At 41.9% G+C, this 25,177-nt stretch overlaps 1 protein-coding gene across 7 annotated transcripts in view; it reads left to right on the plus strand.

Moving 5' to 3' along the window:
• DYNC2H1 (dynein cytoplasmic 2 heavy chain 1) overlaps positions 1-25,177 on the plus strand; it is a 403,248-nt gene that overhangs the window by 134,836 nt on the left and 243,235 nt on the right. For all 7 annotated transcript variants that reach the window (XM_073338445.2, XM_073338455.2, XM_073338435.2 and 4 more), the window contains exons 58-63: positions 3,273-3,396; positions 7,872-7,993; positions 9,946-10,032; positions 14,664-14,790; positions 20,847-20,988; positions 22,480-22,589. In XM_073338445.2, the coding sequence (XP_073194546.1) occupies positions 3,273-3,396; positions 7,872-7,993; positions 9,946-10,032; positions 14,664-14,790; positions 20,847-20,988; positions 22,480-22,589 (712 nt within the window). The remainder of the gene's footprint in view (positions 1-3,272; positions 3,397-7,871; positions 7,994-9,945; positions 10,033-14,663; positions 14,791-20,846; positions 20,989-22,479; positions 22,590-25,177) is intronic.

The raw sequence follows: 25,177 nt of genomic DNA on the forward strand, positions 1-25,177 counted from the left end.
GTGGCCAATGCCAGGAGTCCCAGAGGGAATTCATGAAGTGATCCATCCCGTTGCCCATTCCCAGTTTCTGGGAAACAGAGGCTAGAGACACCATCCCTGTCAATCCTGGCTAATAGCCATTGATGGATCTATCCTCCATGAATTTATCTAGTTCTTTTTTGAACCCTGTTATAGTCCTGGCCCTCACAACATCCTCTGGCAAGGAGTTCCATGGGTTGACTGTGCATTGTGAGAATCATAAACACTGGAGCTCTGTTGGTCAGGCAGAGTCACAGTGGGGCAACCTGGCTAGCAGGTAAAACTCCTGGCCAGATAATGCAAAGCCAAATAACTGCTTAATTCCTCGCCAGTGTGACAGATGGTTACAGGAGAGTGATAGAAGGTAGATATATTAGCCCCAGATTAAGCAGGTCCCTTTTCCCGGAGTAAGATAATTGGCTGTTCCAGAACAATCAGGAAGTTGCTGGAACCAATTAATGCAGGCTACTTAGGACACCTGGAGCCAATTAAGAAGCTACCAGAATCAATTAGGACAGGCAGGCTAATCAGGGCACCTGGTTTTAAAAAGGACCCCGGAGTAGAGGGCAGGCCCGGGTTCCCCCCATCCTCCCAACTCCCTGCTGGATGCAGGAGGAGTTGACCTGGACTGTGGGTCCCACCAGAGGGGAAGGTCCCTGGCCTGTCCCCCGACCCAGTAGGTGGGCCAGCAGAGACTGTGGGAATTGTTCTTCTTCCTTTTTCCCATGCTGGCTAGTGATGAGGTTAGCTTAGTGGACGGCAGGTTTGAGCCACTAGCAAAGGTGGCCAAACTTAGTGGACAGCAGGTTTGAGCCACTAGCAAAGGTGGCCAAACTGAGGGCTGCCGTGAATCTCAGAGGTGAGCAAATCCACCAATAAGCACAGGACCCACCAAGGCAGAGGAGGACCTTTGTCACACCAGATAATGCCTCGCCAGATAATGCCAAAGAACTGGTAACAGTATATAAATTAACAATTGATCAATCAATAAAAAGTACGAGGAAGTTATTGATAGGTAAACAGATTAACAAATCAGGAACTGTTGCTGGGTAAATTAGTAATTGTTGCAGTGCAGAGTAAGACTAGTACCCTTCACATGAATCATAACCATAACAGGACTTTGAGACTCGCACTCCTCAAGCCAGGAGTCCCTTCTCAACATGTACAGATCCACAAAGGTCACACGGGATACTGTGATTGACAGCCCTAGGCTGCACTCACTCTACTGGTCCTGTGCTCTTAGTGGGGCATACAGGACTGAGTCTGTGGCTTCCAGAATAGAGGGGCCTTCTGATAGTTTGGGGTGAAATGGGATGAAAGCCAAAGTTTATGAAGAACGACTTTGCTTGTGTTGGGTTATTGTAAGCGAATTTGGCCAAAGACAACAGGGAAACCCAATTATTTTGGTGAAAATTCAGGAAACAGCTCGAGTACTGTACCCATGTCTGGTTGACTTTTCTGATCTGGTTGTCAGTCTGAGGGTGGTAGGCAGTTGAGAGGAGGGGCGTGTTGTTGAGAAGGCAGAGGAATTCCAGCCAAAACCGGGAGGCAATTTGGGTGCCCCAGTCAGAAATGATGTGTTCTGGTATGCCGTGGTACTGGAAGATGTGTTCCAAGAAAAGCCATGCCATTTCACGGCTGATGGAAGGGTATGAGAGGGGATGAAATGGGACATTTTCATCAGGAGGTCCACCACTGTCAGAACGACCAAATGCCCTTGGAAGTGGGGCTGCTCCACAATGAAGTCCATGGAGAGGGTAGATCAAGGGTTTGGGGATGTGGGAAGGGATGGAGATCGCTCACAAGTCTCATGTGAGGCTTTTGGGACTTGGCATAGAGTTGATTCTGGCTAAGCCGATCTAGAATGATATGTAAATGGTGGTCATGGAGTTCTTCATTCTCATAGAAGATGAGAATGTTATTGATTGCATACTGTGATATGATTTAGTGCTCAGTATTCAACACAGCATTGGAGAGAGAGCCATCATTCTTGGTTACAAAGAATATAGGGGCACTAGCTGGGGAGAGATGAATGAATCCCCTCACAGGTTTTACTCTGGGTACTCCTGGAGGGCCTGTAGGTCTTTTTCCAAAGAAAGTGTGTCTGAAGGGAATCTCCATCCCTTGGCACAGTTCAGTGGGGGAGTCGTAACTGTGGTAGGGTATCTGCCTTCTGTTTTTTGAACATTCTGGTGAACTCCAGGTATTTGACAGGAATCTTAGATGTCGCTGGACCTGCTGCTCTTCTCTCTGGGAGCCTTGAGGGTTGGAGTGCACCTCAGAGTGTGGTCAGTTGTGAACCAGGACTAAGGAGGCATTCATGTCAGCACTGCAGAGAGCGGAAGGACACTGTCCTTGATTGCCAGCTGATTAAGGGGTTGTGGGTGACAAACCAAGGGGAGCCAAGGATGACTGGCAAATGTGAAAAGCCGATCATCCAAAACTGCATGATTTCCGTGGTGGCTGCCACTGGTGATGACCTCCAGGGGTGCCATCTGATATGTGATGAGCCCCAAAGAGAGGGGTGACCCATCAATGGTCTCAAAGAGCTTGGGGGAGTTTTTGTGGAGGGTAGGAATCTGATGACTCTTGACAAATTCTTGGTTGATGAAGTTACTGGATACATCCTAGTCAACCAGTTTCTCCAAGCAGAGGTTGGGCATTGCAGGGTGCCAGAAGTGGAGGGGAAGACAAAGTGGAGTGGTGTGCTGGTTAGGGGTTGTCCGGATTCTGGCAGAGCCATGGCAGAGCAGCTCACTGTGGGGGCAGAGTGGAGTACTAACCCAGCCCTGGCTCTGCTTCTGGGGCTGGGTCCTGGCATTTCCCAGCCTGAAGGGTTCGGGGGGGGGGCAGAGGGACATGGGTTCTTGGATGGGCAACCTGCCACAAATGTCTGGATTCCCCACAATACAATTGGGGTTCTAGAGCCTGGCACTGGCCCTTTCATTGGCAGAGAGGTGAGGTCAAACTTGATTGATCTGCATTGCCTCAAGGTCTGGTAGATTGCCCAGAATCCCATAAGATGGAAAGGTCCGCCGTATATGCCCTTGGAGCAGAGCATGAGGACTGAAGAGCGTATATGCTCTCCCTTTGTACTGCCGTCCAAAAAGACTCTGATCTCTGACACACAAGGTGCATGCGTACCATCAGTGGAATGTGCCTGTGGACAACTCATCTTGAATTCCAGTTACTTTACACTGAGTAACTTTGTTTTATCAATGCTTTGTCATTTAATTATTTAATACTATTTGCAGTTTCCTTGCCAAAAGAGGAGTGAGAGAAGACATTGCAACCTTTGATGCCCGTAACATTCCAAAGGAAATACGAGAGAGTGTAGAAGAACTTCTGTCTAAAAACAAGGCATCTTTTGATCCAAAGGTAACTCTCTTATTGCATTACATAAAAAAAATGGACTAGCTTCTGTGGTCCACCAGGATCACTGTGCACTATGGGCACAGTGTAAAGTGGACTCAAACTGATAGAGGGTAGCCAGTGGAGAATTCTTCCAACAGAGGGGAAGGCTATTTGTAGAAACAGAGAGAGAAAATCTGGCAGAGGAGATTCTACTGCCTTCTGCCCCAGCTGCCTCACCATCCTGAGTGTAAGGGGGTTTGTTGGACGTGGGACGTGGATGAGATGAGGAAAAGTGGTGGTGTGATAAACTACAGGCCTCAGGGACCTTATGGCGATGGCATAAATTAGGGTTGTGGTGGAGCCAGGCATCTCTGAATCTGGGAACCGCAACCTGCTCCCTGTGACCTCCCTGCAGTCAGAACCTTACTTCTAATTTTAATTAACAAAAGAGACTAAGGTAACCTAATGGGTTAATGGCCTTTAAAGCTTAATTTGAATAAATCAAGACAGCAATAGTTATATAAAAGAATTTTACAACATTAGTTCCTTATTTTTTAAAAGGAAGAGTATAAGGATGTGACCTTGCAAATAGGAGACTCATGCTAGTGGACTCGGCACTCTCCAAACCCAATGGACTTCCCCGGGGCTTGACATGGGCACATGGGTCTTCTTATAACAGTTTCCCACCCGTCATTTGAAAGATCAGCTCAATAGCACAAAATGGCTGGTTGGTAGACCCTGATATATAGTATCTATGATTAACATAAGAACATAAAAACGGCCATACTGGGTCAGAACAAAGGTCCATCTAGCCCAGTATCCTATCTTCTGACTGTGGCCAATGCCAGGTGCCCCAAGAGGGAATGAACAGAACAGGTAATCATCAAGTGATCCATCCCCTATCGCCCATTCCCAGCTTTTGGCAAATAGAGGCTAGGGACACCCAACCCCCCGCTACCTGGCTAATAGCCATTTATGGACCTATCCTCCATTAATTTATCTAGTTCTTTTTTGAACCCCGTTATAGTCCTGGCCCTCACAACATCCTCTGGCACAGAGTTCCACAGGTTGACTGTGCATTGTGTGAGGAAATCCTTCCTTTTGTTTCTTTTAAACCTGCTGCCTATTAATTTCATTTGGTGACCCCTATTTCTTGTGTTATGAGAAGGAGTAAATAACACTTCCTTATTTACTTTCTCCACACCAGTCATGATTTTATAGACCCCTATCATATCTCCCCTTAGTCATCTCTTTTCCAAGCTGAAAAGTCCCAATCTTATTAATCTCTCCTCATATGGAAGCTGTTCCATACCCCTTATCATTTTTGTATCATCTGCAAATTTTGCCACCTCACTTTTTACACCTTTTTCCAGCTCACTTATGACTATGTTGAATAGGACTGGTCCCAGTACAGACCCCTGGGGGACACCACTATTTACTGCTCTCCATTCTGAAAATTGACCATTCATTCCTACCCTTTATTTCCTGTCTTTTAACCAGTTACCAATTGATGAGAAGACCTTCCCTCTTATCCTATGACAGCTTTCTTTTCCTAAGCTTCTTTTCCTTTGGTGATGGACCTTGTCAAAGACTTTCTGAAAATCTAAATATACTATATCCACTGGATCCCCCTTGTCCATATACTTTTTGACCCCCTCAAAGAATTCTAGCAGATTGGTGAGGCATGATTTCCCTTTACAAAAACCATGTTGACTCTTACCCAACAAATTATAAAAAGAAAAGGAGGACTCGTGGCACCTTAGAGACTAACAGATGTTCTTGTCAACTGCTGGAAATGGTCCACCTTGATTATCACTACAAAAGGTTCCCCCTCCACCCCGCTCTCCTGCTGGTAATAGCTCACCTTACCTGATCACTCTCGTTACAGTGTGTATGGTTAACACCCATTGTTTCATATTCTCTATGTATATAAATCTCCCCACTGTATTTTCCACTGAATGCAGCCGATGAAGTGAGCTGTAGCTCACTAAAGCTTATGCTCAAATAAATTTGTTAGTTTCTAAGGTGCCACAAGTCCTCCTTTTCTTTTTGCGGGTACAGACTAACACAGCTGCTATTCTGAAACCAACAAATTATGTTAATCTATGTGTCTGACAGTTCTGTTCTTAGTTTCAACCAGTTTGCCCAGTACTGAAGTCAGGCTTTCTGGCCTGTAATTGCCAGGATCACCTCTGGAGCCCTTTTTAAAAATTGGTGTCACATTAGCTATCCTCCAGTTATCCTGTACAGAAGCTGATTTAAATGATAGGTTACAAATGACAGTTAGTAGTTCTGCAATTTCAAATTTGAATTCCTTCAGAACTCTTGGGTTAATACCCTTTGGTCCTGGTGACTTGTTACTGTTTAATTTATCAATTTGTTCCAAAACCTCCTCTAATGTTACCTCAATCTTGGACAGTTCCTCAGATTTGTCACCTAAAAGAAAAGCTCAGGTTTGGGAATTTCCTTCACATCCTCCGCCATAAAGTCGAATGCAAAGAATTCATTTAGTTTTTCTGCAATGGTCTTATTATCTTTGAGTGCTCCTATAGCATCTTGATCGTCCAGTGGCCTGACTGGTTGTTTATCAGTAATCTTCCTGTTCCTGATGTATTTAAAAAAAAAATTACTATTACTTTTTGAGTCTCTGGCTAGCTGTTCTTCAAAATCTTTTTTGGCCTTCCTAATTATCTTTTTATACTTCATTTGCCAGAATTTATGCTCCTTTCTATTTTCCTCACTAGGACCTAACTTCCACATTTTAAAGGATGCCTTTTTGTCTCTCACTGCTCCTTTTACTTTGTTGGTTAGCCCCAGGGCACTTTTTTGGTTCTCTTACTATGTTTTTTTTAATTTCAGGTATACATTTAAGTTGAGCCTCTATTATGATGTCTTTAAAAAGTTTCCATGCAGCTTGCAAAGCTTTCACTTTTGGCACTATGCCTTTTAATTTCAGTTTAACTAACTTCCTCATTTTTGTGTAGTCCCCCTTTCTGAAATTAAATGCTACAGTGTTGGGCTGCTGTGGTGTTCCCGCCACAGAGATGTTAAATTTCATTATATTATTGTCACTATTACCAAGCGGTCCAGCTTTACTCATCTTTTGGACCAGATCCCGTGCTCCATTTAGGACTAAATCAAGAATGGCCTCTCCTCTTATGGATTCCAGGACATTTAAGGTGTCAAGAAACTTTATTTCTGCATCCTTCGTTAGGTGACATGTACCCAGTGAATATGGGGATTGTTGAAATCCCCCATTATTATTGGGTGTTTTATTTTGATAACCTCTCTAATCTCCCTGAGCATTTCACAGTCACTATCACCATCCTGGTCAGGTGCTTGGTAATATATCCCTACTGCTATATTCTTATTATTAGAGTATGCAATTACTATCCATAGAGATTCTATGGTACAGTTTGGTTCATTTAAGTTTTTTACCTCATTTGATTCTATGCTTTCTTTCACATATAGTGCCACTCCCCCACCAGCATGACCTGTTCTGTGCTTCCGATATATTTTGTACCCTGGTAATATCGTGTCCCACTGATACTCATTCCACCAAGTTTCTGTGATGCCTATTATATCAATATCCTCATTTAATACAAGGCACTCTAGTTCACCCATCTTATTATTTAGACTTCAAGCATTCATATATAAACACTTTAAAAACTTGTCATTTTTTAGCTGTCTGCCATGACAGGATGTAATTGAATGGGATTCTTTTTCATTTGACTGTTTCTCATCAGATCCCACCTGTATTTTATCATCTTCAATTCTCTCCTCTTTACTAGGACATACAGAATCTCCATTAATAGATTCTCCCCTAGAGGATGCTTCCATCCAAACCACATGTCAGCTTTCCTCCAGTCCTTAGTTTAAAAACTGCTCCATGACCTTTTTAATTTAAAGTGCCACCAATCTGGTTCCATTTTGGTTTAGGTGGAGCCCATCGCTCCTGTGTAGTCTCCCCCTTTCCCCAAAAGTTTTGCCAGTTCTTAATAAATCTAAACCCCTCTTCCCTGCACCATCGTCTCATCCACGCATTGAGACCCTGCAGTTCTGCTTGTTTAAGTGGCCCTGCATGTGGAACTGAAAGCATTTCAGAGAATGTTATCGTGAAGGTTCTAGCTTTCAATCTCTTACCTAGCAGCCTAAATTTGGCTTCCAGGTCTCTCTCCTATCCTTCCTTATGTCATTGTTACCTACATGTACATTGACCACCGGCTCCTCCCCAGCGGTATACATGTGTCTGTCTAGATGCCTCGAGAGATCCGCAACCTTCGCACCAGGCAGGCAAGTCACTATGTGATTCTCTCGGTCATCACGAACCCAGCTATATTTCTAATGATTGAATCCCCCATAACTATTACCTGTCTCTTCCTAATAATTCGAGTTCCCTCCCCTGGAGAGTTATCCTCAAAGTCCACTATGCAGTTTCTCTTGTGTTTTTGAAATTCAGTAAGGGCCTTTTTATAATTCGTATTGATTTTTTTTTTCAGAATGCTAAACGAGCTAGTACTGCAGCTGCTCCACTTGCAGCTTGGGTTAAGGCCAATGTCCAGTATTCCCATGTCTTGGAACGAATTCAGCCTCTGGAAAAAGAACAGGCAGGATTGGAAGCGTGAGTAAGATGCATTTTACTCTGCAATTGTTCCGCATTCCAAAGATACCTGTAGTGTTATTAATTACATATTTTTTAAAAGTGATACTGTACAGTGATAAGAATAGGAGGACTTGTGGCACCTTAGAGACTAACCAATTTATTTGAGCATGAGCTTTCGTGAGCTACAGCTCACTTCATCGGATGCTGTAGCTCACGAAAGCTTATGCTCAAATAAATTGGTTAGTCTCTAAGGTGCCACAAGTCCTCCTTTTCTTTTTGCGAATACAGACTAACACGGCTGCTACTCTGAAACCTGTACAGTGATAGTACATAACTTTGCACAGCTTTGCCCAAAAGCGCATGCTGGTTCAATAGCAAAATGATGACAGCAGTTATATATATATATATAAAACAAATGGAAAGATGGGGAAATAGATTATGTATAAATTAGAAGTTATGAAGTGCAGAAAATTTATAAGGGAAGTGAAAGACACCAGGGAAAAATCCATTGCTGACAAGGCAAGGAAAATAAGGAGTTTTTAAAGTATATTAGGAACTAAATAATTTCTATCCATGGTATAGGTCCATATCATAGCTGGAGATGCCAAAACTGTTAATAGTGATGAAGAAAAGGCAGAAGTGTTCAATAAATGTTTCTGTTCAGTACTTAGGAGGAATCAGGATGATGTATTTATATCACATGAGGATGATGAAGTACTTCCCAATCCATTAGTAACTAAGGAGGCTGTTAAACATTATCTACTAGGGATAAACGCTTTTAAATCAGCAGGCCTGGATAACCTGCAACCAGGGGTTTTAAAAGAGTTGGCTGAAGAGATCTCTGACCTGCTAATGTTAATTTGTAATAGATCTTGGAATACTGGGGAAATTCCAGAAGACTGGAATAATGCTAACATTGTGCCACTATTCAGAAAGGCCAGGTGGAGTGATCTGTGTAATTATAGGCTGTTTAGCCTGACATCAATCCTGGACAAAATAACGGAAAAGCTTATATAGGATTCAACTGATAAAGAATTAAAGGATAAGAATATAATTAATGCCACTTAACATGGTTTTTTTTTTGCTTTGTTTTGGAAAATAGGGCTTGTCAAACAAACATGAATTCATTTTTTGATCAGATTACAAGTTTGTTTGATAAAGGTAACTGAGTAGATGTAATATACTTAGATGTTTATAAGGCATTTGACTTAATGTACAACCTTCTGATAAAAAAATGTGCACTATACAATATCGGTAAAGCCTGTGTTAAATGGCTTTACAGCTAGATAGCTGACAGAACTCAAAAAGTAATTTTTAATGGGAAATCATCATAGTATGGGAATGTTTGTAAGGGGGTTCTGCAGGGATTGGTACTATGCCCAATGTTATTCAACATTTTCATCAATGATCTAGAAGTAAATATAAAATAACTGCTTATAAAATTTGTGGAAGACAAAGACTGGCAGAATGTTAAATAATGATGACAGAAAAGTCGAACAGAGTGATCTGGATAACTTGGTAATCTAAGACCATTCAAACAAAATGTGTCTTCGTGAAGTCAAATGCAAAGTTATACATCTAGGAACAAGGAATGCAGCCCATGCCTACTGAATGGAGAACTGTATTCTGGAAAGCAGTGACTCTGAAAAGTATTTAGTGATCATACTGGACAAACAGCTCAATATAACCTCCCAGTGTGATGCTATGACAAAAAGGGCTACTGTAATCCTTGGATATATAAAAAGGGGAGTAGTGAGTGGGAAGGTGATTTTACCGCTGTCTGTGGCGTTGGTCAGACTGATACTGGAATACTGCATATAGTTCTGGTGTCCATATTTTAAAAATTATGTATAAAATGGCTGGATAAAAAGGCTGGATAAAATGCCTTAAAATATTTTTTATTGTTTTTGCTTTTTGGTTGGTATGAATCTGAATCTATATCAATAATAAAGTAGAAAATTATTTTTCAGTAACCTAAAGAAAACTGAAGACAGAAAACAGAAACTAGAAGATCTGCTTAACTCTGTTGGTCAAAAAGTGTCAGAATTAAAAGATAAGTACGTTGGTTTTGCTTACATGTCTTTTGAATGGTTTTCATAATAATTTTGTTGACTGATTTTAATATTTTAATTCTACTTTAACAGAAGAGGCTTCACAGCAAAAATACGGTTACGTTGATTAGTCCTTATTCTTGAAATGTCTAGAGATGTCTCCCTGAGGCTTACGAAAAGTTCAGATAGAAGCTGTTTGTTGTCCTCTGTCTAAAAGAGGACAACTAGTTTTCTTTAATTTGGTTTTAATCCACTGCTCTATTTTTCTGCAGCCCATTGTCTCCTATGATTCTGGACATATGCCTTGCTCTCCTCTCCCTGCAGCTCAAGAGGCAGATCAGCATTTTGTAGCCACATATTCTGGTCTGCCCCACCCCAGCACCTGTTCGCTGCCAGTTTTCTCTTCCTCTGCAGCAGCAGACCATGGCAATTTCTTTTGTTTCTGTCCTTTCTCCTTCTATTTTAACTTTTCCTCCTCCTCCCTGGGTTGGTTAACAACTTGGGGTTTAACGCTCCCTGAGCCTCTGCTGCAGCATCTCTCTGCTGGCACCTCTGCCCCTCAGAGGTATAGCCAAGCAGCCAAGAAAGCACTGGGTCAAAACCAAGTGTGTATGCCTACATTGTAGTAAAACATCTTGCAGAGTCCCAGAGCCTGGGCACAAGCCTGAGCCCAAATGTATATCCATCGATTTTATAGCTCTGCAGCTCGAATCCGAGTCAGCTAACATGGGCCAGTCACAGCTGTTTACAGTGTGGACATACTCTATATATGAGGCAGCCTTCCCAGGATCAACAGATGTACAGTTTTGCCCAGTCTGCACCCAGCCTTCCAGTCCTAACTCAATTAGGTCTGGGGGCTGCAGGTCAGACAGGCAGGTTGGGTCTTGTACTCACTGAGGCAGCTGCAACTCCAGTGGAGGGAAAATGGTCCAGGAACCCCAGTGCAAAGCAGGAAGGGGCTCCAGAACTGAGGAGGACCCTGACCACTTGACTCACAATAAAACCTAGGGGACCTCTTCAAAACAAAGAGGGGAGGCTTGCGGGGCCACAGGTCCCCTCCCCCTCAAGTCTTAAAGTGGATCCTGAGCACCTTGGGAAAAGAAGCTGGGCTTCTAGTCAGCCGTCCTTTCTCACAAGCCAACCAGGAGAACTCTGACAAAGACTCTGCACCCCATCTCCCAGGGGGAATGGGCCCCACTGGGGGAGGACTGTGAGGCAGACCTCCCTAAGATGCTCTAGGTCCTAAGAAAGGCAAATCACAAAAGTCCTCACCAAAGCCACAGCAGCGTTTCTGCACTCCCAAAGCAAGCTAAAACTGTTAAAAAATCTGAAAAGGCTAAAAAGGGAAAGAAAAAGCACAAAAAAATCCTGGAGATACGAGTCCTCTGACTCCTCTTTCTGCTGTCTCCACTGAGGAAGGTGAGCTGTCTGCCTCTGAAATCTAAGCAGGTACCAAAGAGTAAGCCTCATAGTAAATGTCTCCCCTCAAAATCCTCCCTTGAGGCTGCAGTACCCCTTTGCTTCTTCTTCAAGCAAGTGATTAGGGATGAGTGGAACAAGTCTGTTCATGAGCACTGGCCTTTCATTTATCCACTAAGACTTGTTTTTTAGTAGCTGTCACATCCGCCTGGTGAGTATTGGAGCTGGCAGCCTTACTGCATGTTCCATAAGGACAAGCTGGTACTCAGGACACCAGAATCCCTTCATTCTGAGTAAATTCCTCCTTCCACACACCCCAAGAAGTTGTGCTTCCTTCATTTGGTCAAAGCCACAAAATCCAACAGAAAAGCTGTGGCACACCTTAGAGGTCAGAAGAGCAAGGAAAATCTATCTCAAACACACAGAATCCATAAGAAAATTGGGCTCCTTATTTGTGTCCTTCCACCCAAACTGCCAGAACCTCAGAGCTTCCAAGTCCTCCATCACTAGACGGATTAAACTATGCATTGTGGAAGCCTACAAATTATCAGAGGCTCCTGTCCCAGAAGGGATTGAGGTGGAACAAGCAAGTGCGTCCACTTCAGAAATTTGCAAAGCAGTTATTTGGTCTACAGCTAGCACCTTCATTACTGAGCCACACGGCCGTGCCCTGTTTGCTTTTGCTTGCTGTCAGATGAGTTATTCCCAAAATGTAAAATTTGCATAATATTATTAACAAACATTCTAGAGAGAAAAAATAACTATGTACATTAGACCAAAGAAGACAGTCATACGGTAACTATTCATTTCTGCTGAGGAATGATCTCATGAGAGTGAGCCCTGAAGAAGGATGGGGGTGGTGTGGGGTGATAGAAACTAATATAGATAGAAGGGAATATCCCAGATCCATTGTGCTTGGGACCCACTGATCTGATGTGATGTGAGTCCAAGCACTAAGGAAGTTGGATGGATGATTGGCAAAGGTATGGGTAGGAACAAATTAGTCTGCAAGCAGTGGTATGCTGCCCTCAAAGCCTGTCAAAATGCATGTTTAGAGTTAGCCTTGATCAAATGGATTCTGCTGTCGCATGTGCTGAGGGGCGGTGGTCACCTCCTGTAATTCCTGCTCGTTTTTCTCAGCGGGTCTTGGGGACAAGGTATTAAGCTCTAATATTTGTGAGCCTGCTGGGGGGCTGGAATTGCTTTCTTCTTATTGTTGGTGTATAAATTTCAAGGGACTTCAGTGTTTCCCTGGCATCTTTTAGGCTATGCAGCCTATTGTCCATCTTTTTCTGAGAAAAGGGAAGGACCCTCGAATGGCAAATCCTGGATGGTCTGCTGTACTTCAGGAGGGAGACCAGAAGGTTGGAGCCACAAACACCTCCTCATAGAAATAGCAGATACCATGGAACAAGCTGCTCAGTCCGCAGTGTCCAGCCTGTCCTGAAGAGCTGTCCTTGGCATAAGCTTCAGAGACAGGAGAGCAACCTAGAAATCCATAATTGTGGGAGATGTTAGCAGACAGGAAATTTATTAGTAAGAAATTTTTCATTATTGGGACCAACCAGTGACAGTACCTCCCTTTCTTCTTTGTAGCATCCCATCAGGTACTGTTATATCACAGTGGCATAGAATGGCCTTTTTTTCTTATCTACGGTGGAATTCTTTACTCAAATTCATTTTTAACCAAACCTTTTATTTTTGTACCCACAATACCCAAAATTGTGGTACCCAAAATTGTGCACATAGCTCCAAGCATAACTAGCACCATGCAAAGAGGGAGAGGGAAATATCTGATGTAAGGGCTTTTATGAACATAGTTCCTTCATTAGAAAAAAGGAAAAATGATGCTATTTATATCCTGTTACGATAAGAAATACATTGAAGCCTCACTAATCTGGATGTTACTAAACCCCACTACATCATTTGCACAAAAATATTGGTGATTTCTCCCAACTACTTAGCATAGATTTAAAACTAGATGATTCAGTAAAGTCTCTTATTTTAAAAATAAGTTGTGTATTATTTTTTCCAAAATATACTGCATTTCATTTACTAGCGTATTTGGATGTATAGTTAGCACATATGATGCACAGTTAAATGAACACCTACATTTTGTGAAGTATTAACCTTCATTTTTGATTGGAGTTTGGTTTCTTTTTAATTAGTAATTCACAAAATTCAGTGTTTTGCACTGTAGTGGAGTCACCAGTGTGAGTTAGCAAGATCCTACTCTATAGGGTTATTCACTGAAATTTACCAAAGAGAATTCCTTTATAAAGGTATTGTAAAGTGTATTTCAACAGAAAATATATACAGTGGTACTTATAAAAGTCATGGCAAAATTATACAACTTTTCAATCTATATTTCAAAGTGTATGCAGTTCCCATATGAGATATTTCTTAGCCAAAATAGTTATTTTGTGTCTGTAGCATTTCTTACAAGTTTTAAGGAGATTAGAGAAGCCTGTTACCTGCCAAGACTTGACTTCAATATTTTGCCATTTCCCCTGTTATGTTTGATGCTATTACTAATATGTACAAAAATTCAGAGAGCTGGCATTTCCTACTCCTTAGAGTGGCGCCAATCCAATACCCACTGAAGTCAATGGAAAATCTCTCATTGACCTAGTGGGCATTGAATCAGGCTTAAAATCATAAACTGATCAAATCAGGTATCAACTGTTAAGTAAAGGAGGAAATGATTTGCATATATTATGTTATATAGTGTGTTTACTGTATCTGCAAATGTCAACTATGTACGCTGGGGAAAATCTGATGCCCCTCCCATTCAGATGCAGAAGGGCTGAAATACAGTTCTGTTCTTCAGAGATGTAAGAGCAGGATTCCAGGAGTTTGTGTAGGGATACACAACTTCTGTGTGATGTGGAGTCCAATTCTGTGGGTGCTGCCTGCCTGCTGTCACATAAGGGAGTTGGGCTGGGGCCAGTGCATCTACCACTGCCTGGATCCACCTACCATCAAACTTTGTGGAGTAGGGTTTGCTCTGTAGTTGGGCGTGGAGGATTCTTTCCCTCTGTCTGAACAGTTACCCAGTTTAGTTATTGGGGCTGGGCATTTAGATCAGGATTTGAGGGATTAATTATTTCAAAACTTAAACAAAACCTTCCATTTTTTAAAGGAGCCTTTCAATTTGACTTTAAAAATGTATACCAATTGGTTCTTGACAATAATTTAAAAGTATAGTTTTTTTACAGGTTCCAGAGTAGAACAGCTGAAGCAGCTAAACTTGAAGCAGAAGTAGTTAAAGCACAAGAAACACTCAAAGCTGCAGAGATACTGATTAATCAACTTGATAGGGAACATAAGAGATGGAACACACAGGTTTGTTGCAGAAACTTTAGTAAAATAGATGCTACTGTTTAAAAACTTGATTTAATACTTTATATTCTCTTTTTTTGAAGGCAATTGTTTGATCATACAATGTGTTTATGGAATATAAATTACATGGCACTCTATTGCAGCTCCTGAATGTTTATTCCATTATATTTAAAAGCTGTTGTCACCACTCAAAAGCTTTATTTTAAAATTCTTCTGAAGCTTTCTCCTATTCCATTATTTAGCTTTTCTTGGCAGATAAGGTCTGAATGTGCACAAAATGCATTAATGATAAAATGTATTATAATTTCTCTGATGTAAAACTGTTTGGAGTCTCAGCAGTCACGTGACTGTTTATGGCCAAGATTATCAAAAATGTCTAGTGAGTTTGGGTGCCCAATTTTGAGACATCTTGAACAGGCTTGATTTTTCAGAAATCTCTCAAAATGAGCTTTTATGTGTCTCATATTGGGAACTCAGAAATTGAGGCACCCAAAATCATGCATTACTTATGAAATCTTGGCATATATGATTTATCACAGTTTGGTAACTAGTGACACTGGGGGGAAAAAAGAATATTTTTCTCTCAAGCCATCCCTGCTAATCCTCATTTAAGGATTTCTTTTCTCTAGAATCGTGAAGCTGCAACTAGCTTCTTTGGAGATGCCCCATCGGCTACACTAAGCAGAAACTGGGCGCTGAAGAGAATCTAGCCCCCAAAGTGATCCTCTGGCTTTTCTACTCATGAAAATGTCACACTTTTATAGTTGTTGGAGTGATTGCAATTGTCCATTCCACCGTAGGCATGTGTATGTGGCTTATGCACAGTTATCAGAAATTTTTCCCTTGTCAATACTTGTCGGGGAAGTGTTAGCTCCCTCCGGTGCCTGGTGCCATGGCACACAAGTATGAAGGGCTGCACTGCCCCTGACCCACCACAGTTCTTTCCTATCACTAGTGATGGTTGTTGTTGGAGCGATGATCTTTGTTTCTTCATATTTTCCTTCCCTTAGTGTAAATAGTAGCCGTGTATTAGTTTTTAGTCTTGTATGGTATATCTATAAATAGTTATAGGGTTAAGTTTTGAATGAGCTATCTTTTTAGTGTGGAGTTACTGGTGCCTAGTTGGACACCGAGTGTGATACTGGACTGATGCCCTGTTTTCCTGGCTTCAAGGCCTGTTGTTCATATAACAGATCTATGCCAGTGAGTGACCCACATCCCAGCTGCCTTAAGTGGCTGGGAGAGGTGCATGTCAGTGGCAAACGTCGCATTTGTAGAGGGTTCAAATCCCATTTGAAAAGGGTACAGGGTTGCCAGGCTCAGGTACCTACTCATGGAATCTGCACTTTGTCCTCCATCAGAACTCTCCTGCTCTGAATGGGTACAGAGCACATCCAAGTCTGTTAGGAGTGCTTCCTCCCATTCTGACAGAGTCCTCAGGCAGATCTACATCGCTGGTGCCTAAGAAGAGACTGCATAAGTCTCCTAAGGACTTGGTACCAGGACACTTGAAGAGGAAGGCACTGAGTGTTCACAAGGTCTCAGTGGGACGTTCCAAACAGTCATACCCCCAAAAGGAATCTGTGAGCCAGCAGGGATTGCTGATTCCGGAACCCAGGAAGGGCCTGTTGAGAATAATCCCTGAAGGCTTGGCAGCCCTTTCCAATGCTGTCGACATCCAAGGGTTTTGAGGCAACCAGAGAGTTGCTTAACTTGTTGGTACTGGTTTCTCCCATGATTCAGGAAACTTGCATGGAACAGATATTGGAACCCACACTCCTGTGGACCCAGAGCACTACTCGGTACTGGCCACTTCTACTCTTGCAGCCCTATTGCATCTAGAGGCAAGCCAGGAATGATTTCTCTGGTACCCACTTCTCCAGGCTTGGAACCCTTTGCCCCTCGTATCAACAGGTTCAGCACCTCCATGGTCAGAAGAAATGGACTCTACATCAGATTCGGAAGTGGATCCTTTGTGTTCTAACCTGAGCATGCCCAACAGCTCTAGTGGGGTGCCTGTCTGCCGTGGTACCATTCACAGCCTCAGCATTCTAAGAGTTAGTGGCCTACACAGAGCTGGATACCACCTCCATACCAATGGCCCTTCTGGACCCGTTGGGGCTTCCCTCCACATTCCAGAGCCTCTCTGCTCCCTTCCTGCACCTCTGCATCAGCCAGGTGCTGGGAACATCTTTGTTCCCTCAGTACTGGGATTAGTACTGTGCAGACAGAGCTGCATGCTGGGGACCCTCTGTAGAGAAGTTGGAGGAGGGACCACCTCAACAACCTTTAGCCTCTTCTTATAGATTCATAGATATTAAGGTCAGAAGGGACCATTATGATAATCTAGTCTGACCCCCTGCACAATGCAGGCCACCGAATCTCACCCATCCACTCCTGCAATAAACCTCTCACCTATGTCTGAGCTATTGAAGTCCTCAAATCATGGTTTAAAGACTTCAGAGTGCAGAGAATCCTCTAGCAAGTGACCCGTGCCCCATGCTGCAGAGGAAGGCGAAAAACCCTCAGGGCCTCTTCCAATCTGCCATGGAGGAAAATTCCTTCCCAACCCCAAATATGGCAATCAGCTGAACCCTGAGCATGTGGGCAAGATTCACCAGCCAGATACCCAGGAAAGAATTCTCTGTAGTCACTCAGATCCCACCCCATCTAACATCCCATCACAGGCCATTGGGCCTATTTACCATGAATAGTTAAAGATCAATTAATTGCCAAAATCATGGTATCCCATCATACCTTCTCCTCCATAAACTTATCGAGTTTAATCTTGAAGCCAGGTAGGTCTTTTGCCCCCACTGCTTCCCTTGGAAGGCTGTTCCAGAACTTCACTCCTCTGATGGTTAGAAACCTTCGTCTAATTTCAAGTCGAAACTTCCTGATGGCCAGTTTATATCCATTTGTTCTTGTGTCCACATTGGTACTGAGCTTAAATAATTCCTTTCCCTCTCTGGTATTTATCCCTCTGATATATTTATAGAGAGCAATCATATCTCCCCTCAGCCTTCTTTTGGTTAGGCTAAACAAGCCAAGCTCCTTGAGTCTCCTTTCATAAGACAGGTTTTCCATTCCTTGGATCATCCTAGTAGCCCTTCTCTGTACCTGTTCCAGTTTGAATTCATCCTTCTTAAACATGGGAGACCAGAACTGCACACAGTATTCCAGATGAGGTCTCACCAGTGCCTTGTATAATGGTACTAACACCTCCTTATCTCTGCTGGAAATATCTCGCCTGATGCATCCCAAGACCGCATTAGCTTTTTTCATGGCCATATCACATTGGCGGCTCATAGTCATCCCCCTTCTTTGTTTCCCAATGAGGCAGTAGTGGCTGAGTCTACCTCCCCACCTCTTGATGGCTTTAGAGGTCCTCAAGACTTGTTTCAACTCTAGATATCCAGTCAGAAGAGGTACAAGAAAGGTCACTTGGGCTTTTGGACATTTTAGCATCTGCAGGACCCTCTAGGGTAGCTCTTCCTATAAATGAAGCTATTCTGGAGCCTGTCAGGATTTTATGGAAGACTCCTTTTACTCTGCCTCTGCCTTTGCCAAAAGGGTGGAGAAGACATATTATGTCCATTCACAGGGATTCAAGCACTCTTACAGACACCCTCTTCCAGTCTCTCTTGTGGTCATGACTGCCAAAGGCAAGGACACCAGGCCTCTACTCCAAAGGGAAAGGAAGCAAAAAAAACTAGAGCTGTTTGTCCAGAAATTTTATTCCATGGGAGATTTACAGCTCAGGATTGCGAACCTGCTGGGTTGTTTTGACTTCAGCCTGAAATATCCTGAAATTCAAAGACCAGATTCCTGATGTGACAAAGCAGGAGTTCTCTGCTTTGGTGGAGGAAGGCAAATTAGTTGTCAGAATAACATTGCTGGTGAGCCTGGATGTGACAGACTCCGCAGCTCGAGCTATTGCCTCTGCCATCACGATGTGATGTTCATCTTGGCTGCAGGGGTCACACCTCCCCCCAGAGGTGCAACAAACAATTCAAGACCTCCCATTGGAAGGCTTCTCACTGTTTTCCAGTAAAACTTGATGAGACGCTTCAGAGCCTTAAGGATTCAAGGATGGCCCTTAAGTCTCTGGGGATCTATAAACTGGTGGCAAAAAGAAAGCCATTCCTTCCACAGCATTCCCAACAGTGTCAGCCATTCTTGGTGCATTTCCAGGACCTGTCCAAAAAGAGGGGCAGGGTTGCAAGATTCGTCCTTCTCCTCCATCCTTCTCTTCAGCTGCCAACTCTTCTAGGCAACCTGGATCATCTAGCAGTCACTTTGACCCACTGATTGAGAGCAGTGTACCATTCCCCACTGTGTCATCTTTCCCGACCCCTATTATTGCCAGCCACGTATCCTGCTTCCTCCATGCTTGGACCCGCATCAGAGGGGCCTTAAGCATAGTAGAACAGGGATACACCCTTATTTCTACTCCCCCTTCCTACTTCTCTTCAGGGACCACTGTCACTACTTCAGGAGGTTCAGTCTCTCCTTGTGGGGGCCATACAGGACGTTCCCATGTCATTCAGAGGGAAGAGATTTTATTCCCACTACTTCCTAATCCCAAAGGCAAAGCGGGGAAGGGGATTTTCAGACCTATTTTAGATCTGAAATTCCAGATGGTCACTCTAGTGTCTATTATCAATTCCTTAGACCCAGGGACTGGTATCTTGTTCTTGACTTAAAAGATGCTTGTTTTCACGTGGGAATTCACCAGAGCCACTGAAAAATTCTCAGGTTCATGGTAAATGGATTCCACTACAAATTCTCAGTGCTGCCTTTCAGACTATCAGCAGCGCTTTTCGTTTTCACAAAAATGTATGGCTTTAGTAACTTTAGTAGTACCATTCCTGTGAAAGTCAGGACTCCATGTATTTCCTTACCTGGATGACTGGCTAGTCAGAAGCCAATCCAGGTTTCAGGTACTCTCCAGCCACTATTTAATCCACTTTTGACATGCTAGGGCTACTAATTAATACAGAGAAGTCCATCCTGTCTCCTATTCAAATAATAGAATTCGTTAAAGCAGTCCTGGACTCTACAAAGGCCAGGGCTTTCCTACCACAGAAGATGTTCCAAACAATGTGACTCATTGCTCTAGATATAAAGGTGCACCCTAACATCACAGTTTGGAAATATCTCAAACTTCTAGGATACATGGGAGTGTGCACCTATGTGGTGCAGCATGCTAAGACTGCATCTACATCTACATCAGACAGCTACATGGTTGGATAGCCTCACATTGGATCTAGATTGGGGAGCTCACTTATGTCACCTTCAGACTCAGGCCCTTTGGACTCCCCAGGATCTGAGTCTCCATATAAATATCACGGAGCTATGAGCCATCCATCTGGCTTGTATGGCATTCCTTCCACACATCAGGGAGTGGAACTTATTGGTGCTCATGGACAACACAGCATTTATGCTTTTATGTAAACAAGCAAGGAGGGGCTCAATCCACAAAGTTATGACAGGAGGCAAACCTTCTGTGGAATTTCTGCAACACCAGTTTCATCAGCCTGAAAGCTGCTTACCTTCCAGGAGCTCAGAACACTCTGGCAGATTGCCTGAGCAGATTGTTTGCAGGCCACCATGTGTGGTGTCTTCTACTGGACGTTTCCAGGTCCATTTTCCAGGGGTGGGGAACTCCCCAAGTGGACCTGTTCGCAACAAGAGAAAACAAAAAATGTCGTCTTTTTTTGTTCCTGGTCAAGAGGCCTTTTGTATATCCTTCCTCCAGTTGCATTCCTGCCCAAAGTCTTACCCAAAGTAAAACAAGCCTCTACAAATTCCTTCTCCTCCAGTAGAACTCCCACTCAAACTCTGGTTGTATTTGTTTATGCTACCGAGTGACCAATGTTGCACCTCTTAATAAAGTGCTGGCTCACTGGGCCAGGTTGGTGGTGTCTTACGTGACTTTTCTGGCTCGAGTGCTAAGTCTGGATATTTGTAGGGTGGCAAGCTGGTCATCATTCCGTACATTTGTCTCTGATGGTGCCATCTGTCATGAATCCACTACATACCTTTTTTTTTTAAAGGTTTCAGAGATAACAGATGAACTAACTACTCTGCCTAAAAGAGCTCAGTTGGCTGCTGCTTTTATTACTTACCTTTCTGCTGCTCAAGAGGATCAGCGAAAAATTAGTTTGGATGAATGGACAAAATCAGCTGGTCTTGAAAGTACGTATTTTGTTTTCTTTGACATGAAGACAAGTGAGAGATATTGTTAATTTTACAAAGTGAGAGATATTGATAATTCTAATGCATATTTTTGTTTATAGTTTTTGGAAATTCATAACGCTTTGACAGATTAATAACTGCTTTCATATTGGAAAAAATAATCCCAACTATACATACAAAATAATGGGATCTAAATTAGTTATTACCACTCAAGAAAGAGATCTTGGAATCTTCGTTGATAATTCTTCAGAAATATCTCATGCTCAGTGTGCAGCTTCATTCAAAAAAGCTAATAGAATGTTAAAAACCATTAAGAAAGGGACAGATAATAAGACAGAAAATGTCATCATGCCACTATATAAATTCATGATTTGCCCACACCTTGAATACCAGGTGCAGTTCTGGTAGCCCCATATATATATATATTAGAATTGGAAAAGAAGCCAAGAAGGGCAACAATGATTAGGGGTATGAACCAGCTTCCATATGAGGAGAGAGTAAAAAGACAGGGACTGTTCATCTTAGAAAAGAGGAGACTAAGGGGGAATATGATCAAGGTCTTTAAAATCATGAATGGTATGGAGAAAGTGAATAGAAATTATTTACCCCTTCATATAACACAAGAACTAGGGGTCAACTGATGAAATTAATAGGCAGCAGGTTTAAAATAAAAGGAAGTACTTTTTAACACAATGCACAGTCGACCTGTAGAATTCGTTGCCATGGGATGCTGTGAAGGCCAAAGGTATAACTGGATTCAGGAAAGAAGTAAATAAGTTAATGGAGAATAGGTCCATCAAAAACTATTAGCCATGCTCTGGATGTCGCTAAACTTGCAACTTCCAGAAGTTGGGACTGAGTGATGGGATGGATAGGTCAAAATTGCCTTGTTCTGTTTATTTTCTCTGAAGCATCTGGCACTGTCCATTGTCAGAGACGGGATACTTGGCTAGATCGACCATTGATCTGACCCAGTATGGACGTTCTTATGTTCTTATGTATGTTAGCTACATGTAGGCACAACTTTGGCAATCATCAGTGATCTGAGTTTGCTATCCCTGGATGGGAAAGTGCCAAAAATTAATTCTTCTTCCAGGTGTATATCTTCCCAAGAATTCACAACAACATAAACCTGAACAGACTGTAACATCTTTTGATTGCATATAGGCACACAATCGCTGCAGAGAAATAAATGGTGGAAAGTATAGATCCTCTTACTTGTGAAATATTGTTAATTTGCCTATCCCAAAAATGAGGGATGGTCTGATGGCAATCATTTTTTTATCCTTTATGTATTAATAACACTCTCCTATAACATCAGAGATATAGCAAATATCAGTAATTTAAAAAAAATAATTATGAAGGAAATATACAGAACTGTATTGTATACAGCAGAATCTCTTGTGACTGGGGACATATAATACAAACAGAATATAAATGTCAGCACAGGTACATGGTATATAATTAACAAATCCATCTTTAATTTGCCAGAATTTGATATGAGGCGGTTTCTGTGCACAGAGAGTGAACAACTAATTTGGAAAAGTGAAGGTTTACCCTCAGATGACCTTTCAATAGAAAATGCTCTTGTGATCTTGCAGGTAAACAGTTCTGAATTTTTTGTTTCTTTTCTTGGAGACATTTTCTCTGTAACTGGTTGAAGCACGTGGTTTTTCTGGGTTCTTTGATAACCTCATTCAATCTATATTATCTTGTTAGTACTCCTGAAGGCACAAACATTACAGAAATAAAATATTTATGCTACTTGTTTATATATACAACTCTGATTTGTCTAAAATGAAAGGAACTGTTCCATCATCTATGCATTTTGCTTTTTTGCTTTTATCATTTTAATCTGAAAATCCAAAAGGAAAGGCCCTCTGTCCATCAAATTAGTCCAAACGTGAGTTATCTTTAGCGTTATTACAAACTTTTGAGAATTATCCACTGTGTTGTAAATGTGCATTTTTGTCGTTTCGATTGCCAAGAAATATAAAAAATGGCCACATCCTGCAAACACTTTTATAGATTTATAAATTCATAATTTTAAGGCCAGAAGGGACAATTAGATTATCTAGTATGAGATGTATGACATAGAATTTCACCCAGTTACTCCTGTATTAAGCCCAATAACTTGTGCTTGACTAAAGCATATCTTCTAAAAAGGTATTTGTTCTTGATTTGAGGACTTGAAGACATCTAGACAAGGAGAATTCTCCACTTCCTTTGGTAGTTCCAGTGGTTAATCACCCTCACTATTTAAAAAAAAAAAATCTGTGCCTTATTTCAAATTTGCCTTTGTTTTGCTTTAACTTCCAGCCATCAATTCTTGTTATGCCTTTTCCCACTAGGTTAAAGAGCCTCCTAGTACCTGTTGTTTTCTTCCTATGAAAGTATTTTTACACTGTCAACATGTCACATCTCAAAAAGAAAAGGAGTACTTGTGGCACCTTAGAGACTAACCAATTTATTTGAGCATAAGCTTTCGTGAGCTACAGCTTATGCTCAAATAAAGGTGCCACAAGTACTCCTTTTCTTTTTGCGAATACAGACTAACACGGCTGTTACTCTGAAACATGTCACATCTCAGTATTCTTTTTGATCATATTTACAGAGTAAGCTCTTTAAGCTTCTAAATGTAGGTTTTTTTCTGGCCCTCGAATAATTTTTTGGCTTTTCTCTGTATCTCTCCAGTTTTTCAACATAATTTTTTAAAAATGTGGACACCAGAACTCTACAGAGTATTTCAGCAGAGGTAAAATCATGTTCCTGCTCTGAATTACTGCTTCCCTCTTTATACATCCAAGGATCACATTAGCGATGTTTGGCACAGCATCATACTGGTAGCTCATGTTGACTTGTTTTTCCACTCTGACTCCTGTTTTTTCTCAGAGTTGCTGCTTTTTCAATCACTGTTTTCTACGATAGTCTCTCACATATTATCTCTCATGTGTTGAGGTTACTATAGTGAGTAGTTTCATCCCCTTTAAAGCAATGTGCATTTCTGCCTCTACAATTGAAATTATGACTGGCTGTTTTGTAGGCCAAGTAACCGTGGCAAATCTTGTTACTTCAGCTTCCTATTGGACACGTGCACCAAGGTCCATTTTCAATCTGGCCCTTTGTTTTTAAGATGATATACAGGATCCGAGTATTCTTTACCTCACCAAGGCAGAATCCCTGTCTCCCTTTCTTCTTGTTAATTTGTCTCCTTCAAACTCCACATTTCTCACTACATCAGACCCCAAAGTGGGATGTAGACAGAGAGCCTCATACTGAAGACTTGGTTTTATACAAACATGTTACTGGCAATATGCTAGATTCTTTCCTCCTGTAATACTGTCTAAAACAGACCAGTCTAAGAAAAGAAGAGTTCTTTGAGCTGGTTGAAATAGGGCTGGTCATGACTTTTTGAAGACAAGAGTCCAAACCTGGCTGTACCTCTCAGCAGCCACAAACTCTCCTTGCACTTAGCACAACAGCACTCTTTGAATGGTCACTGTATACTTAGGAAATGACCAGCAATTAATGTGTTGAACACTTAAGTATAAGACAATGTAGCAAGAGTTAAAATCTCAGTGTTTGGAATATATCCCATACATCTGTTTGCAGCCTTCTAGCATGGCAGACCTGGTCATAATATACCTTCCAGCTTACTAATAGCTAACACAGCTTGATACCATTCTTATTCAGATAATGAAGTATGGTTTTCCACTGCAGCACCAGCTATTAGTTAAATGAGTTTTTATTAAAAGGAAAGCCTACCACATCATTAATATGAAGGTTATAATGTGATGATGAACTAGTGGTACTAATTATAATACAGAATACTACACATAATAGCGTCTGCAGAATTGTGACACTGGTTTTCTTTGTGACTATAGGCAAACAACTATCTTTACCTATTTCCTTGTCTGTAAAATTACCATAATAATACTCCTTTGTAAAGTACCCTCAGATGTACAGATGAAAAGTGCTATATTTTTGTCAGAGGGAGAAGAAAACTGTGGAGCTGAAAGGAGAAGACATACTTCTAACAAGGCACAAAGTGGTGGTAGTCGTGGATGTAGATGACAATATAGTAATAGTTCAGAGAGAGATGGAGCAGATGTGTTGAACTTCAGTGGACCCAACATCTGGGAATATAATTGTATTACAAAATATTAGTCTTCTTTCTGCCAGAATCAGT

Source organism: Lepidochelys kempii, chromosome 1 (assembly GCF_965140285.1).
Source record: "Lepidochelys kempii isolate rLepKem1 chromosome 1, rLepKem1.hap1, whole genome shotgun sequence".
Classification (NCBI taxonomy): Eukaryota; Metazoa; Chordata; order Testudines; family Cheloniidae; genus Lepidochelys; species Lepidochelys kempii.